The sequence below is a fragment of the Pezoporus flaviventris genome, unplaced genomic scaffold (genome assembly GCF_033815535.1).
Source record: "Pezoporus flaviventris isolate CSIRO_AGI_PZ_B2104156 unplaced genomic scaffold, CSIRO_AGI_Pfla_v1 ptg000046l, whole genome shotgun sequence".
NCBI classification, from domain to species: domain Eukaryota; kingdom Metazoa; phylum Chordata; class Aves; order Psittaciformes; family Psittacidae; genus Pezoporus; species Pezoporus flaviventris.
The window spans coordinates 63,453-77,485 of NW_026892594.1; the positions used below are offsets into that span (position 1 = coordinate 63,453).

At 54.5% G+C, this 14,033-nt stretch overlaps 2 protein-coding genes across 4 annotated transcripts in view; one reads left to right on the forward strand and one right to left on the reverse strand.

The window, feature by feature from the left end:
• Positions 1-5,350, reverse strand: part of TNPO3 (transportin 3) — a 28,110-nt gene extending 22,760 nt beyond the window's left edge. For all 3 annotated transcript variants that reach the window (XM_061467893.1, XM_061467892.1, XM_061467894.1), the window contains exon 1: positions 5,136-5,350. In XM_061467893.1, coding sequence (XP_061323877.1) covers positions 5,136-5,258 — 123 coding nt within the window. In that variant the 5' untranslated portion in view covers positions 5,259-5,350. The remainder of the gene's footprint in view (positions 1-5,135) is intronic.
• A 5,657-nt stretch (positions 5,351-11,007) lies between these two features.
• LOC133276746 (uncharacterized) lies at positions 11,008-13,961 on the forward strand. The gene is made up of 5 exons (XM_061467883.1): positions 11,008-11,081; positions 11,682-11,751; positions 12,443-12,814; positions 12,937-13,056; positions 13,806-13,961. Exons 2-5 carry the CDS (start codon positions 11,706-11,708, stop codon positions 13,871-13,873), a joined length of 606 nt encoding a protein of 201 aa, XP_061323867.1. The 5' UTR covers positions 11,008-11,081; positions 11,682-11,705; the 3' UTR covers positions 13,874-13,961.
• Positions 13,962-14,033: the final 72 nt, after the last annotated feature.

Sequence of the window (14,033 nt, forward strand, 5' to 3'; positions counted from 1 at the left end):
AAAAGTGATCCTGAAGAGACACAGTGAAGCTTTCATGGAGGAAGGAGCTGCTGTTCCCACCTCTAGGGATGAGTCCATGGGCTTCAAGCTCACCTTCCTCCAGTCCCATGTGATCTATGTGCACAGTCTTGCTCACAAGTGTAACATTTATTTTTACCATTGATCCAGCTCCACACTGGGGTTCAAGCCTGACTTTTCATGTAAGAATTAAGCAATAAAAGAAGGCACATAAGGCAAGAAGCCAGCTCAAGGCCTTGTCACTGAGCTCTGAAGACCATCACCCAAAGAGCCCTGCCCAGCACCCAGCTTCCAGAGGCAGATAAAGCCCAAACCCCCACATTGAAGGGTGGAATATCTGCACCTTAGGGTTGGAAAGAACCTTAAGATCATCAAGTTCCAACCCCCCTGCCATGGGCAGGGACACCTCCCACTAAACCATGGCACCCAAGGCTCTGTCCAACCTGGCCTTGAACACTGCCAGGGATGGGGCAGCCACAGCTTCTCTGGGCACCCTGTGCCAGTGCCTCACCACCCTCACAGGCAAGAACTTGAGCCTAAGATCTAACCTCAATCTCCCCTATTTCACTTTGAACCCATTTCCCTCTTCTCCTTCCAGCTTGCTTTAGCAATAGCAGACCTTGCCCTGCAGATGGCTTCTTGGAAAGGCTGCGTACAAACACTGGTGGAAAAGTGAGTAAATCTTTGTATCAAACTCTTAAATTGATCCTTGAGTAAATGGGGAGGGGGTGGAGCTGCATAGTCCAAAAAGGCCCCCAGCAGCAAAGAGCCCATGATACAGAAAGCTTTTCTTTCATAGTATCCCAGACTGGTTTGGGTTGGGAGGGATCTTAAAGCTCATCCAGCTCCAACCCTTGCCATGGGCATGGACACCTTCCCCTAGAGCAGACTGCTCCAAGCCCCTGTGTCCAACCTGGCCTTGAGCACTTGTTTGTCACCTGCCCTCACAGCCTGTCCTCCCTCAATAGGAGGGTTCCCACCTGAGAGGTACCCACAAAGTGTTCCTCTTCCAGAAAAGAGCTCTCTGTGTCCACTCCTTGGCCAAGCAGCATCTCCAAGATGCCCAAGGTCACAATTCCCAAGCCAAGGCAGCTGCAAACCCTTCATCTATTGAGCAGCCTCTCCCTCAGGTCTCATAGAGGCTTTTGAAGGCCGGTTCTAATGGACATCACTACACTGAGCTCCAGCTTTAGGCAGAGAAGGAGCCTTCCAAGACAAGTCTTCTGCTCAACAAGACACTGAAGATGCCTTGAGAGGGCCACTCAAGAGGACACCTTTCAGGGGAGAGCCTGACAGCCAGGCTTGGGTCTGTTATAGAGGAATACAGACAGCAGCTTGTGTGCTGGAGAGGTGGTGGCACCACGAAGCTGGGGTTGGTCATGGATTGGTCATGACTGGGGCTGGTCATAGATTCCAGCAAAGAGCCCTGGAATATCCTTCCTTTTCCAAATGGAAAGGGAAGAATGGGCCTATTGAACACCAGACAAAGAGATGGACACCAAACCAGCACAAAGACGAAGTGTGAGTTGTAGGTGCCGTCAGAATCAAGAGCTTCCACCTGAAAAGGAAAGTTTTGCTGTGGAGCTGCAGGTAAAGCCTTCTTGCAGAGGCAGCTTTTCCTTCTAAACTTCCACCAACTGGTTTAACTTGTCTGTTCCCCCCAAATTCCTCTTCCCTGGAAGGATTCAACTGCTTCCATGGGCAAGCTTCACCACGGAGGATCTATGTTGTAGCCAGGAAGACTCTGAGAAGACAGCAGAGAAACCTAAACCACAGAATCAGGTGGGAAGCAGCAGCCTGGAGATCTCTGCTCAAAGCAGAAGCAACTTCAGTCAAGCCCATTCAGGGCAGCTGTGAAGATCTCCAAGGATGGAGACCTCCTCAACCTGGTCTTTGCGCCAGGGTTTATCCACCTTAATGCAGCTTAGGGGCAACCTGGTCTCCTAAATCCCAAACCCCATTGATTTCCATCCGGTCATCCCAAGGCTGATCCATGAGGTTCATATCCAGGAGAAAGGACTTTGAGTTGGCCTTTGATGGTGAAGTCCCTGTTTCTCCACCCAACCAAGATCCCTTGCAAGCAGCCCTGCCTCCAGAACATTAACTGCTCCTCCAACATGGCACCATCCATGAACTCGCTGTGGTGGATCTCTCCTGTCATCCAGTATCTACACTACTATGGATCCTTGAGGAATGTCACTTAACTGGCCACCAGCTGGACTTCAGGTCGATGACCACTGCTGTTTGAGCCCAACCACCAGGTCCATCTCTCTGGTTACTGCAGGACAATGTGTTGGAAGCCTTGCTAAACACCACGGAAAAGGACATCCATTGCTCTCCCCATCCACCACATCAGCCAGCTTAGCACAGGAGGCTACCTGGGTGGGCAGGAAACGTGTGTTCTCCAATGCCAGGCCAGAAGACACGTCATTCTCTCTGCCCCAGCCTTTTCTACCCATTGCTTTTGATATGAGCAGCTCATGATGCTTTGAGACCCGTGCTGCCTCTGGATGTGCCCAAATGGACTTCCAGATGTCCTGCCACAGCTTTAAGGTCCCTTCCAACCCCAACCAGTGTGGGATTCTATGAGCAGACAACCCCAGACCTGCAGGGTGATGCTGCTGAGATGCAGCTTCACCATAATTTCACCTCTATACCCATCAGTAAGACTCCGAGGGATGTTCTACCACAGCCAATGGTTCCTTGTACCCCACAGCTCCCATCTACCACAGGGTTAAAACCACTGGTGCCACCACAACAATTACCAACTCAAGCTGCTTCGGTAGGTCACTACAGAGCTCCCAGCATCACCTCTTCTTTTCTGGCCTTGAGCAGGTCCCATGTGTTATCTGTCGGGATGTTAATGCTATCAAAGTGCTCCTGGAAGTTGGAATACACTCAGTGAAGAGGTGATGGATGAAATCAGGTGATTTCCCAGAGCACCCAAAAGGCTGGGAAATCACTTGGGATTAATCCTAATCCTGAAAGGATCAGGCCAAATAAGCACAACTAAAACTGAGAAGCAGAAATGCTGTTAATCTGGAGTCAAACTAAGGCACTGCTTGAGTTTAAACGACCCTGGTACATACAACAGTCAGTCCAAGGAGGGAAGAGATTCCTGAAAGCATTTCTCTTGAGTGGTATTCCTCTCTGAAAAGGAAAGGGATCCCTTTGGTTTCCAGGGCACCCATGGTTTACATTAAAAACAACCTGGATGACACAGAGAAGAGCCAAAGAAACCACAACAGAGCAAAACCAACCCCAACACTTGCCACAGACGGAGAGATCCTGACCTTATGGGTGCTCAGGGGGTTAAAAGTCCTCAACACTCCCAGCTCTGCTCCTGGTGGGACACTTTGTACCCAATGTATCCAGTGTTTGTACCCAGTGTGTGTGGATAGAGATGAGCTCTTAGGCAGAAGCTCTTCCCTGTGAGGGTGCTGAGGCGCTGGCACAGGGTGCCCAGAGAAGCTGTGGCTGCCCCATCCCTGGCAGTGTTCAAGGCCAGGTTGGACACAGGGGCTTGGAGCAAGCTGCTCTAGTGGAAGATGTCCCTGCCCGTGGCAGGGGTTGGAGCTGGAGGAGCTTTAAGGTCCCTTCCAACTGCAGAGTCAATACCTCCCCTTGTGCTCTAAGGTCAGAGTCCTTAGGGTGCTCTGGGTGCCCTCAGGCAGCAAGCAGAGCACTCACTCCCGCAAGCACAGATTTGGGTGGTTTCTGGAACAAAAAGTAGCTCTGAAATAGTAATTTCCCTCTTTTTTTAACCCAAATGAGATCTGTATAATTTCTAATGTATGTATCTGTATATTTATAATATATACATGGGTATAACCACATCCAGCAGTGCTCAGATCCACCAAAGAACCACCATAGGATTGGACGTACCACTGAGCCCCTCCATGGGGCCCAAATTCTGCCCAGGTGCTTTCCAAACGACAAAGCCCCTTCCCAAGAGGATAACACACGGGAAGCAGCTGCTTAAATCCACAGACACACAGACACACACAAGTGATGGGTTTCCAGGTGCAGAAACAAACCCTGCTGCAAACTCAGGGTGGAACAGGAGTGAAGTAGGAAGGAAAAAAGGGGGAAAACCAGGAGTTTGTGTAAAAAGAGATCCACCAGCCCATGGGAAGCTGATGGAGATGATGGGGTTCCAGGAAGCGTGTGTGGGAAGCATGGAGGGAAAATATCCCATAGGATGAAGAGCCCAGCAGGGAGAAAAGGGAGGAAAAGGGGTTGTGGGGAAGAGCAGAGGGGGAAAACTGCTCCAGGGTGGCACAGGCTGGGAACAGGGAGCGATGCTCTAGGAGGAGCTATGGGCTTTGGAGAGGAGAAGCAAAGCCACCCCCAGGTTACAACCCAAAGGGAGCAAATCTGCTTCCACCAGGATGACGTGAGGAAACAAAACACACGTCAGCACCCACATTTAGGCTCTTCGGGGTGAAGTTTGGAGTGAAGGAGCTCACTATGCATCACATAGAGACTCCAGAGATCAGGAATGGGGCTTTGGATCCATCATTGACAGAAAACAGACGTTATCTCCCAGGTTTCGCGCTTTAGAGTGAAGTTCGGGGTGAAGGAGCTCAACATACGCCACGTACCGACTCCAGAGCACAGGAATGGAGTTTGGATCCATCACTGACACATTAATTCCCAGGTTTAGGCTCTTTAGGGTGAGGTCTGGGGTGAAGCAGCTCGCTATCTGTCACATAGGAGACTCCAGAGCACAGGAATGGGGCTTTGGACCCATCACTGACCCCTCAATGCCTCTGGGACAGGCGGGCGATGCCCCCCATCTCCCTCACCCCAAACAGCGGGATACGCTCAGGATAAATCCACATTGTCCTCCCCCACACCCCTCCTGGCACCATTTCCTCCCCCCATGCACAGCGAGGGCTCATCCCAACCCCCTCATCCCGTCATTCCCGTTGTTGTGTTGGGAAGCAAACCCCGATCACAAGAGGGTCCGGGGGGGAGGGGGGGGTAAACGGGGGGAGGGGGTATCCCCAAAGCCGCATTACCCCCATAACGCCCCCAGGGAGCCCGGCCGCGCCTCACGGGCACTGCTGCGGGGATGGAGCGGGGGGGATCACCGGGTCCCCGCCGGGCCTCACCGATCGCTGGAGCTCTCCCAGCCAGCAGCTCGCCCGCTCCTTGCCGCTGGGGTCGGGGTCGTGGTAGAGCGCCTGCACGGCCTGGTACACGACCTGCAGCCCCGGCTTCCCGCCGCCCTCCATGGCCGCGTCCGCTCAGCGCCAACCTCCGCCCGCCGCCATGTCCGGGCCCCGCGCTCCGGTACCGGGCCGGGACCGTGCACCCGCGCAGCGCGGCACCCACCCACCCCCCCCCCCGGAAACACGCGGCCGCTTCCTTCCGTTCCGCTGCGATCCGTTCCGCTTCCTCCCGTCCTTTCCGCTTACTCCCGGCACCGCTCGGTACCGGTACGATCAAACCCGGAGCAGTGCATCCACGCTCGCCCCTCGCCGTTAACCGCCGGTTCCGCCCGCACCGGCTCCGTCCGCACCGGCCCCGCGGGGCTCCTGCGGGTGCGTTGCTCAAAGCTGTCCGGGCGGGCGCGGCCACACGCGGAAGGAGCCCGCGGGCACTCCCCAACCTGCGGCGACGGCACCGGGGGGCTCCGGGCGCAGGATGGGCCCGTTACCGGAGCTGTGACCCCCCCCTCCGGACCGAGACACAGCACCAGACCGGGCACGGTGCTATGGGACCGGGCACCCCTGGACACATACACCGGGATGGGGGGGGGTCCCACCGCCCCCCCCCCATCAACCCGTCCCATGGGGCCCTACTGGGGTACCACCGCCCCCCCAGTCCTGTCACTGCCTCCCACAAGGGCTCTGTATCCCCCAGTCCTGTGCCTCCATCCCACCACACCCTCCAATGCTGTCACCATGTGCAGCCAGGGCCCCATTGCCCCCAGTCCTATCATCCCATCCCATTGGAGTCCCACCTTCCCGCAGTCCCGTTAGCCCATGCAACCAGGGTCCTGTCACATGTCACACCCCCCAAATCCCATCTCTCCATCCCACTGGGTGCCCCCACAACCCCAGTCCCATTACCCCATCCCATCGGGGTCCCACATCCCCCCTCACTGTTCAATCACTGCATCCCAATGCCCTACTGCAGCCCCATCTCCCTGTCCCACTGGAATGCCACAGCTCCCCCAGTCCTGTTACGCCCTCTCACCAGGTACCCACTGCCATCCAATCCTGTCACCCCATCCCAATGCCTCCCCCAGGCCCAAGGAGGTTCCACCAGGGAGGTTCCTCCCAGTCCCACTGGGTGCCCCCACACCCCCAGTCCCATTACCCCATCCCATTGGGGCCCCACTACCCCCAGTCCTGTTCCTCCACACACCACCCCCCCCGCCCCAAGTCCCATCACCCATCCCAGCCCCATCACCCCACCCCACTGGGGTCCCACACTCCCTGTCACCTCATTCCACTGGAGTCCTACCACCCCCAGGCCCCCATCCCAGCCTGGCCCACTGTGCCCCCACCATTCCCACTGTTCCCAACAGCCCAGCCCAGGGTGATCCCAGTCTCCTTCCCAACTCTATTCCCAGCCCCTGGGGTCGCCTTATCTCCTGCAGTGGCCTCCCATGAGCCCCCCAGCCCCATAGGGCCACCTCAGCTCCACAGGTGCTTCTCTCCCTGTTTTAGGGAAGGGACCGACCTGCGAGATCTCCTCCCCAGAGCCCTCATCGCACTGAAAACTGGGGAGGAATAACAGGATCTGCAGGGATGTGACCCCAGGGAAGAAGATGGGGTTGCACTTGTAGGTCCAGACCAGGTCCCCTTGGAGTGAAGGAGCTGCTGCAGCAACCCCAGGCTTTGGCTCTGCTTCGTCCCAAGGGATGAGGCTTTGACTCCAGGGATATGGAGTGAGCAGAAGCCCCACATTGGGACTGATGCTGATTTTCCTGCTTCCCTTATGTCCCCCTCCCCAGCAAACCCCTCATGGTGGGTCCATGTGGTGTTTCCATACTGGACACAGCACCGGAGTCACCAGCCCTTCGCCATCCAGTGGGATCTTTGGGTCTGGGTTTGACTCGTTCCCATCAATGTGTCCAGCCAGATGATGAGAAAGAGCAAATCCAGACCCATGTCCCACTGGGGACACACAGTGAGCCAGATCCCCCGTTCCCAGGACTGAGCTGCCTCCAGGCCCATGTTCCAACTCCAAACATGGATGTGGGGCTGATCCAGACTCGAATTCCACCTCCAGTGGGGGACTGGCGCCCCTTTGTCAAAACCAAATAATCTGGCACAAAAAGGAAGGAACAAGACCCAAAATGGAGCCATTTATGGGGTTTCCTGCAGGAAGAGTGGGGGAGACGGTTTAGTGTGAGGTGTCCCTGCCCATGGCAGGGGGGGTGGAACTGGATGATCTTAAGGTCCTTTCCAACCCTAACTATTCTATGATTCTATAAGAGGGTTTGGGACTGGCCGGTCAAGCAGCTTCCTGCATCCAGAAACTTTGGGATCCATCCCAGTTATTATATCAATATATTCATGAAGGATAAACCAAATCCCAGAGCAGAAGTTCATGGGGCACTTGAGTGACAAATCCTGATCAAATCCCAACAAATCGCATTGGAAATGCATCCGGGTGGTATTTAAGGGAATGGACTCTGCTGGTAGGGTCTGGAGAAGGTGTAACCACATCCCAGCCCATCCAGAAGGGAAGGGGGTATCCATCAAGCCATGACCCAACCTCTATTGAGTCCTCTACATAGACCTCTTCAGACTACATGGAGGAGTCATGGAAGGAGGATGCCATCGGGACTGTGGCAATGAGCTCCCCATAGAGCCCAGTTCACTTCTATATGGTCTGGGTGCACCTTGGGGTGGCAATGTTCTCCATGGCGGTGGTCACCATGGGATGAAGCTCTGCTGGCTTCCTCCCTGCTGGATACTGGAGCCACCGCTGGAGATGCACCCTTAAGTTATGGACCCTGTTCTCCATCCTTGAAAGACGGGGGAATTCTTCTCCTCCCCAGGGAATTACACAGCCAAGCACAATCCAGAAGATGCTGATGCTCACAGCGCACCATGATGGGTCAAAGAGGACACCCAGGACGTGATGGCTTGGTCTGATGATGCAAGTCTAGGGCATGGATCATGGATCCAGGTGGAACCATCAAGCAGATCCCTTGTCCAAAGGACCTTGAAAGCGTTGGTGTTGGTCTCTCGAGGAGCACACTCACCCTCCCCATCTCCAATGGCACAATGGTCAGGCGGCTCTGTGCCCACCTTAGGACAACCTGAGGGGTGGTAGATCCTTGTGGTCCTCCTGGCAAGTATTTGTAACATAGACTCCCAATAAATGGGAGGTTTGGGATTAGGACCATGGTTTCTACCCCATCAGAAAATGGATCCTGTTTCTAAAGATGGACAGAGATGGGCTGAAGCCCAAGGAATGTGGTGCCTCTCCAACATCCCTCATCATCCCCAGCACAATGGTTTTCCTGAAGGGACTGCTTAAAACTCAACTGCGAGTTGGCTCTTGGACCTGTGAGCCCCAAACCTCAACCACCTGTATGATGGTTATCTTGATGGTACGGTCACTGCTTTCGCCAACTGGTAGACTATGATGGTCTTCATTGGCCGATCTGGACAGCTTTTGATGACAACTGTGGTGGAACCTGGACTTCAGGTATAAATGATCATAGAATCGTCGAATCCCAGCCTTGTTTGTGTTGGAAGGGATCTTAAAGCTCATCCAGTTCCAACCCCCTGCCACAGGCAGGGACACCTTCCACTAGAGCAGCTTGCTCCAAGCCCCTGTCTCCAACCTGGCCTTGAACACTGCCAGGGATGGGGCAGCCACAGCTTCTCTGAGCACCGCTCCATAGTAAAGAATGAGGATCACCAGTTGCCTGCTGGGTGAACCATCCCGGCTCATCTCCACAAGAAGACCATTCTCCTTCCAAACACCTCCTTGCAGCTCCACACGGGAGGTAGGCAGCTGTCGGAGAAATGAGCATCTCCTTCCCCAGCAGTGGGCAGTGAAACCATCTGCTGTTACTCAGGTTGTCTCCCCCAGATCCTTGGTCTGACCTTATCCCTCATCCTCCTCCTTGGCAATGAGCCTGGAGCCGAAACCAATGTGTGTGCCACCAGGAGCACCCGAAGGAGAGGAGTTTGAGGGAAAACTCCTTTGATTTCCTTTCCCTCTCGTGATCGTTGTTGTATAATGATCAGATCACATCCAGTGATGACAATCATGCTCCTTCCTTCTCTTGATTCAATCAGGCCATCAACCCATCAGGCACCAGCACAGGTTATCCAAGGAAGTTGTGAATGCTCCATCCCTGGCAGTGATGGATAAATATATAGTGTATACTACATACTATCTACTATATAATATATAACATACAAGAAAAATACAACTACTGTGTATGTTCTATGCAATATAAAAAGACCAAGATTCTAATTTCTGCCTGAAACACACAACAAATTATTATCGTGTATTTTTGGCAGCGTTGCATCCACTTACATCACCAGCTGCAATTATCTAGTGACTTATAATCTGCTGATATTTGCTTTATTCTTGGTTTTGTATATACACATATATATGTATCCGCTTGCTTTCCTAGTGCTAATTTTGTAGTGACTTGCAGTAGAGATGTGACATTATTATTTTCTACTCTATTCTATTTGAATTCCACCATTATTTTATATATTATAATACATTATTACATTATATTATAATGTTACATTATGCTACGTTACATTATATTATACATTCTATCTCATTATATTGCATCTTTTACATTGTAATATCATATCCTCAATATGTTATTTTGCATACAGTGTGAAAATATCAATATAATACTTTTTGTATATACCATGCAACGGGTTGTTGCTGTACAGTTCTGTAATTAATGCCACCAGTTTGAATCACCTAATAACTTGCAATATGTATATATTTATTCTCTATCTCTAGGTCTATATCTGTATCTATATCTACATCTTTATCTATATATCTACATGTATCTTTATCTCTCTATATATATTTGTATGTATATATCTATACCTATATCTATATGTCTATATACACACACTTGCTTTCCTGGGGTAATTTTGCACTGACTTTAGTAGACAGATGTGATACTATTCTGCTCTGTTCTGATCTAATTTTAGAGCATATAAATATTATATATTTTATACCCTAAGAATATAAGTATTTTCTATTATGTATTCAATATGAAAATGGAAATATTCTGCTGTTGTATGTAATATGAATCAGATTGGTGCTGTATGTTTTTGGAAGTGTTGTATCCACTTACATCACCAGCTGCAATTACCTAATAACTTGTAATACATTCATATTTACTTCATTCTTGTTATATCTGTATAGATTAAATATAGATATCTTTATAGATTAAAATTAAATCTAAATATTTATTACATTAAATGTTAAATATATATAAGATATAAATGGCCACATTTATATCTTCTTATCTATATATTTATGCATGTATCTGTATCTCCTTGCTTTCCTAGAGGTCATTTTGGGGTTATCTGTAATAAAGATGTGATTTATTCTGTTCTGCTCTTATGTGTCCCATTTATTCTGTCAGAGTCTAGTCTCATCTCGTATCGTATCATATCGTATCGATTACGTTGTATTAGGTGATGTGACGTACTGTGATGACGTCGTGTGACGTAACGTGACGTGTCTCTCCCGTCACGGACACACTGGAGCGGTCACCCCCTGCCACGGGTAGCAGTAGGCGGGTCTCACCCGTGGTGGGCGGGGCAAGGACGGGGTGGGGTCCGGGCCGTATATGTGGGCGTGGCCTATGCCGATAGGGGCGGGGCTTTGTAATGATGGGGCGTGGCCTCGGGGAGTTCGGACTGCGCCTGTGGGCGTGGTTCAATCTTGCGAGAGGCGGGGCTTGGCCGTGGAGGGGCGGGCCCGGGCGGTGGCTGTGGGCGGGTCCTGTACATGAAGGGGCGGGGCCGGACGGTGGCGCCGCCGCGGCTCTGGGGGCTCAGCGCGACGCCGGAGAGCGGGCGCGTCCGGACACCACGGTGAGGGGCGGGGGCGGGAGCGGGAGCGGTTCCGCGTGTGCCCCCCCCCCCGCCCCGCTCCGCTCCCCAGCCGTGACGGGAGCTGCCGGACCCCAGAGCATCCCTGGGGCGGGAGCTGCTGCCCACTGCTCGGCCCTGTACCGCCCTATAGATACCCCAGACCCACCCCTATAGACCTGCCCCAGACCCACCCCTATAGACCTGCCCCAGACCTGCGCTATAGCTGCCCCAGCTCCTGCTATCTGACTGTCACAGACCTTCCCCTATATGTACCCCATAGACCCTGCCCTTTGTGTACCTCAGACCCTTCTCTATAGCTGCTGTAGCGTCTGCCCTGTATGTGTACCAGACCCTCCCCTATAAATACCTCATCCCCTGCCCATTAGCTGCCCCAGTCCCTGTCCTATATGTACCCCAGACCCTGCCCTATAACTATCCCAGACCCTGTTCTCCAGCTGCCCCAGACCCTTCTCTACAAGCACCTCCCCTGCCTTCCCCAGCCGTACCCTGCCCCTGCCTGCCCCAGCAGGTCCCCCCTCCACCGTGGGGATCCGGTTTCGGGGTGTCCCATTGATGGGGGTGACACATTCGGTTTCTCAGGTGGTGGGTCCGGATGCCGGCAGGATGGTGCTGGTCCCCATCGTGGTGCTCTGGGCCCTGGCTGCTGCAGGTACCCCCGAGCAGTGGGGTGGGGGGTCCAGGACAGAGCCTTCCCATCACCCCTCCCTGAGGACCCCCATATGTGGGCACGATGGAGTCCCAGGGGCAGGGGCGAGGCGGCTGCAGGCAGGGGGGCCGTTCCCTGCATGGTGGTGACTCATGGGGCGGCTCTTGGCATCCCCGGGCTCTCGGCCTTGGCAGGAGCCGCTGCTCAGCCCTATGTGCCAGAACCTGGCTTTAATGGGTCCCCTGTCCCAGCCCAGTGCCAGGACCCAGGATCCAATGTGTCCTGCTATCCTATGGGGTGTCCAGCTCCATCCCACCCCTATATCCCCATATCTGGGCTCCTGGTGGTACTGGAGCATGGGATGGGTGACCCCACTGTGTCCCCCCAACCCTGTGCCAGGACCCAGCATCAATGTTGCCCCTGTGCCAGCACCAAGGATCCAACAGGGTCCCCAGTGTCCCACTATCCCATGGGGTGTCTTGCTACATCCCACCCTTAAATGCCCATCCCTGGAGCATGGTGATCCCACTGTGTCCCTCCAGTCCTGTGTCAGCACCCAGGATCTAACAGGGACACCTCTACCTCACTATCCCATGGGGTATCTGGCTCTATCCCACCCCATATCCCCATCCCAGGGCTCCTGGTTGACTGGATCATGGGATGTGTGACCCCACTGTGTTCCCCCACCCCACAGACCAGTCCCCCGTCACCATCACCGTGTCCATTGGGGATGACGCCTGCCTGCCCTGCAGCACCCAGCCTTGGGGTCACCTGCGGGGGGTCACCCTCAGCTGCACCCACCACAATGGGACCCACCAACCCATTCCCGTCCTCCGGCACCGCCTGGGCTGGCTCCCACCGGAGCCGGGCTGGAGCCCACCAGAGGAGCCCGACAACCGCTTTAAGGGCCGGGTGTCCTTCTGCGCCGGGGGGCCGGAGGGCGCCGGCCTGGCCCTGCTCCTGAGGAACCTCAGCGATCCCGACTTCGGGAATTACTCCTGCTACGTGGCCGGTGCTGCCCCCCCGCAGCTCCTCTGCAGCCTGGTCCTGCAGCCCACGGCGGGCGGTGAGTGGGGCTGGTGCTGGGGAGGCGGGGGGGCAGCACACGGAGCAGCCGCTGGGTGGGATCTGCACTTTGGGGGTACCACAGGCTGGGGGGTCCCATCCTGTCCCTGTGATGCTCCGCAGAGGTGCCCAGGGGCGCGGAGCCGGACATGATCACGGTGGTGTGCGTCCTCGTGGCTGCCTTCACGGCGGTGGCCATCGGGGTGGTGATGTGCTGCCGCTGCGGGTGCTGCGGGAGGCGAGGTGGGTGCTGCGGCGGGGTGTGTGTGTGTGTGTCCATTGGGGACATCCCCTTTGGTTGGCGTGGGATTTGGGGAAGGGGGAGTGGTCTGATCCTGGCTGCCTGGTGAAGGTAGAGCTGGGATGGGGAGGAGACAGGGATGGGGTTGGGATGGAATGGGGACAGATTAGAATGGGGTCAGGGTCGGGATAGGGATGGGATTGGAATAGGGACTGGGGCGGGATGGGATGAGGACAGAGATGGGGACGGGATTTGCATGGGGATGAGATTGGGATGGGGATGCGCTGCAATATGAATGGGAACAGGATAGGGATGGGTATGGGGACAGGCTGAGATGGGGACAGGGATGGGGAAGGGATTAGGATATTGATGAGACTGGGATGGGGATGGGAGCAGGCTGGGATTTGGATGGGGACAGGATGGGGATGAGATTGGCATGGGGATGGACCTGTGATAGGGATGGGAATGGGATGGGATTGGGATGGGGACAGGATGGGAATGGAGATGGGCTCGGTGGAGATGGGATTGGGATGGGGATGAGCTGGGATAGGAATGAGATGGGGATGCTGATAGGGACGGGAATGGGGACAAGGGTCAGAACAGGATGGGATTAGGAATGGGAACTGGGATGGGGACGGAAACAGGACAGGGATGTGGGTGGGAGCAGCTCTGCGTGGGGCACCCATGAGTGGCACATGGGGGTCCCACGGTCCCGTCTCACCATCACCCCCATCGCGGGTGGGCGGAGCAGGAGCAGGAGGAGGAGGAGCAGGAGCAGCACCGGTGGCTCTGGGTGACATGAAAAGTTCCAGCGTCTGAGGCCACCCCAGCCCCAGCAGCTCCGGTGTGCCCAGGACAGCATGCGGCCCCGGCTCCTTCAATAGGATCTGGGGGGACAAGGACCCTGGGTGGGGGGCAGGATGGGTGCTGGGGGTGTGGAGGGGCAGTCCCCAAATAAAGCCATTGCTCTGGAGAGGGG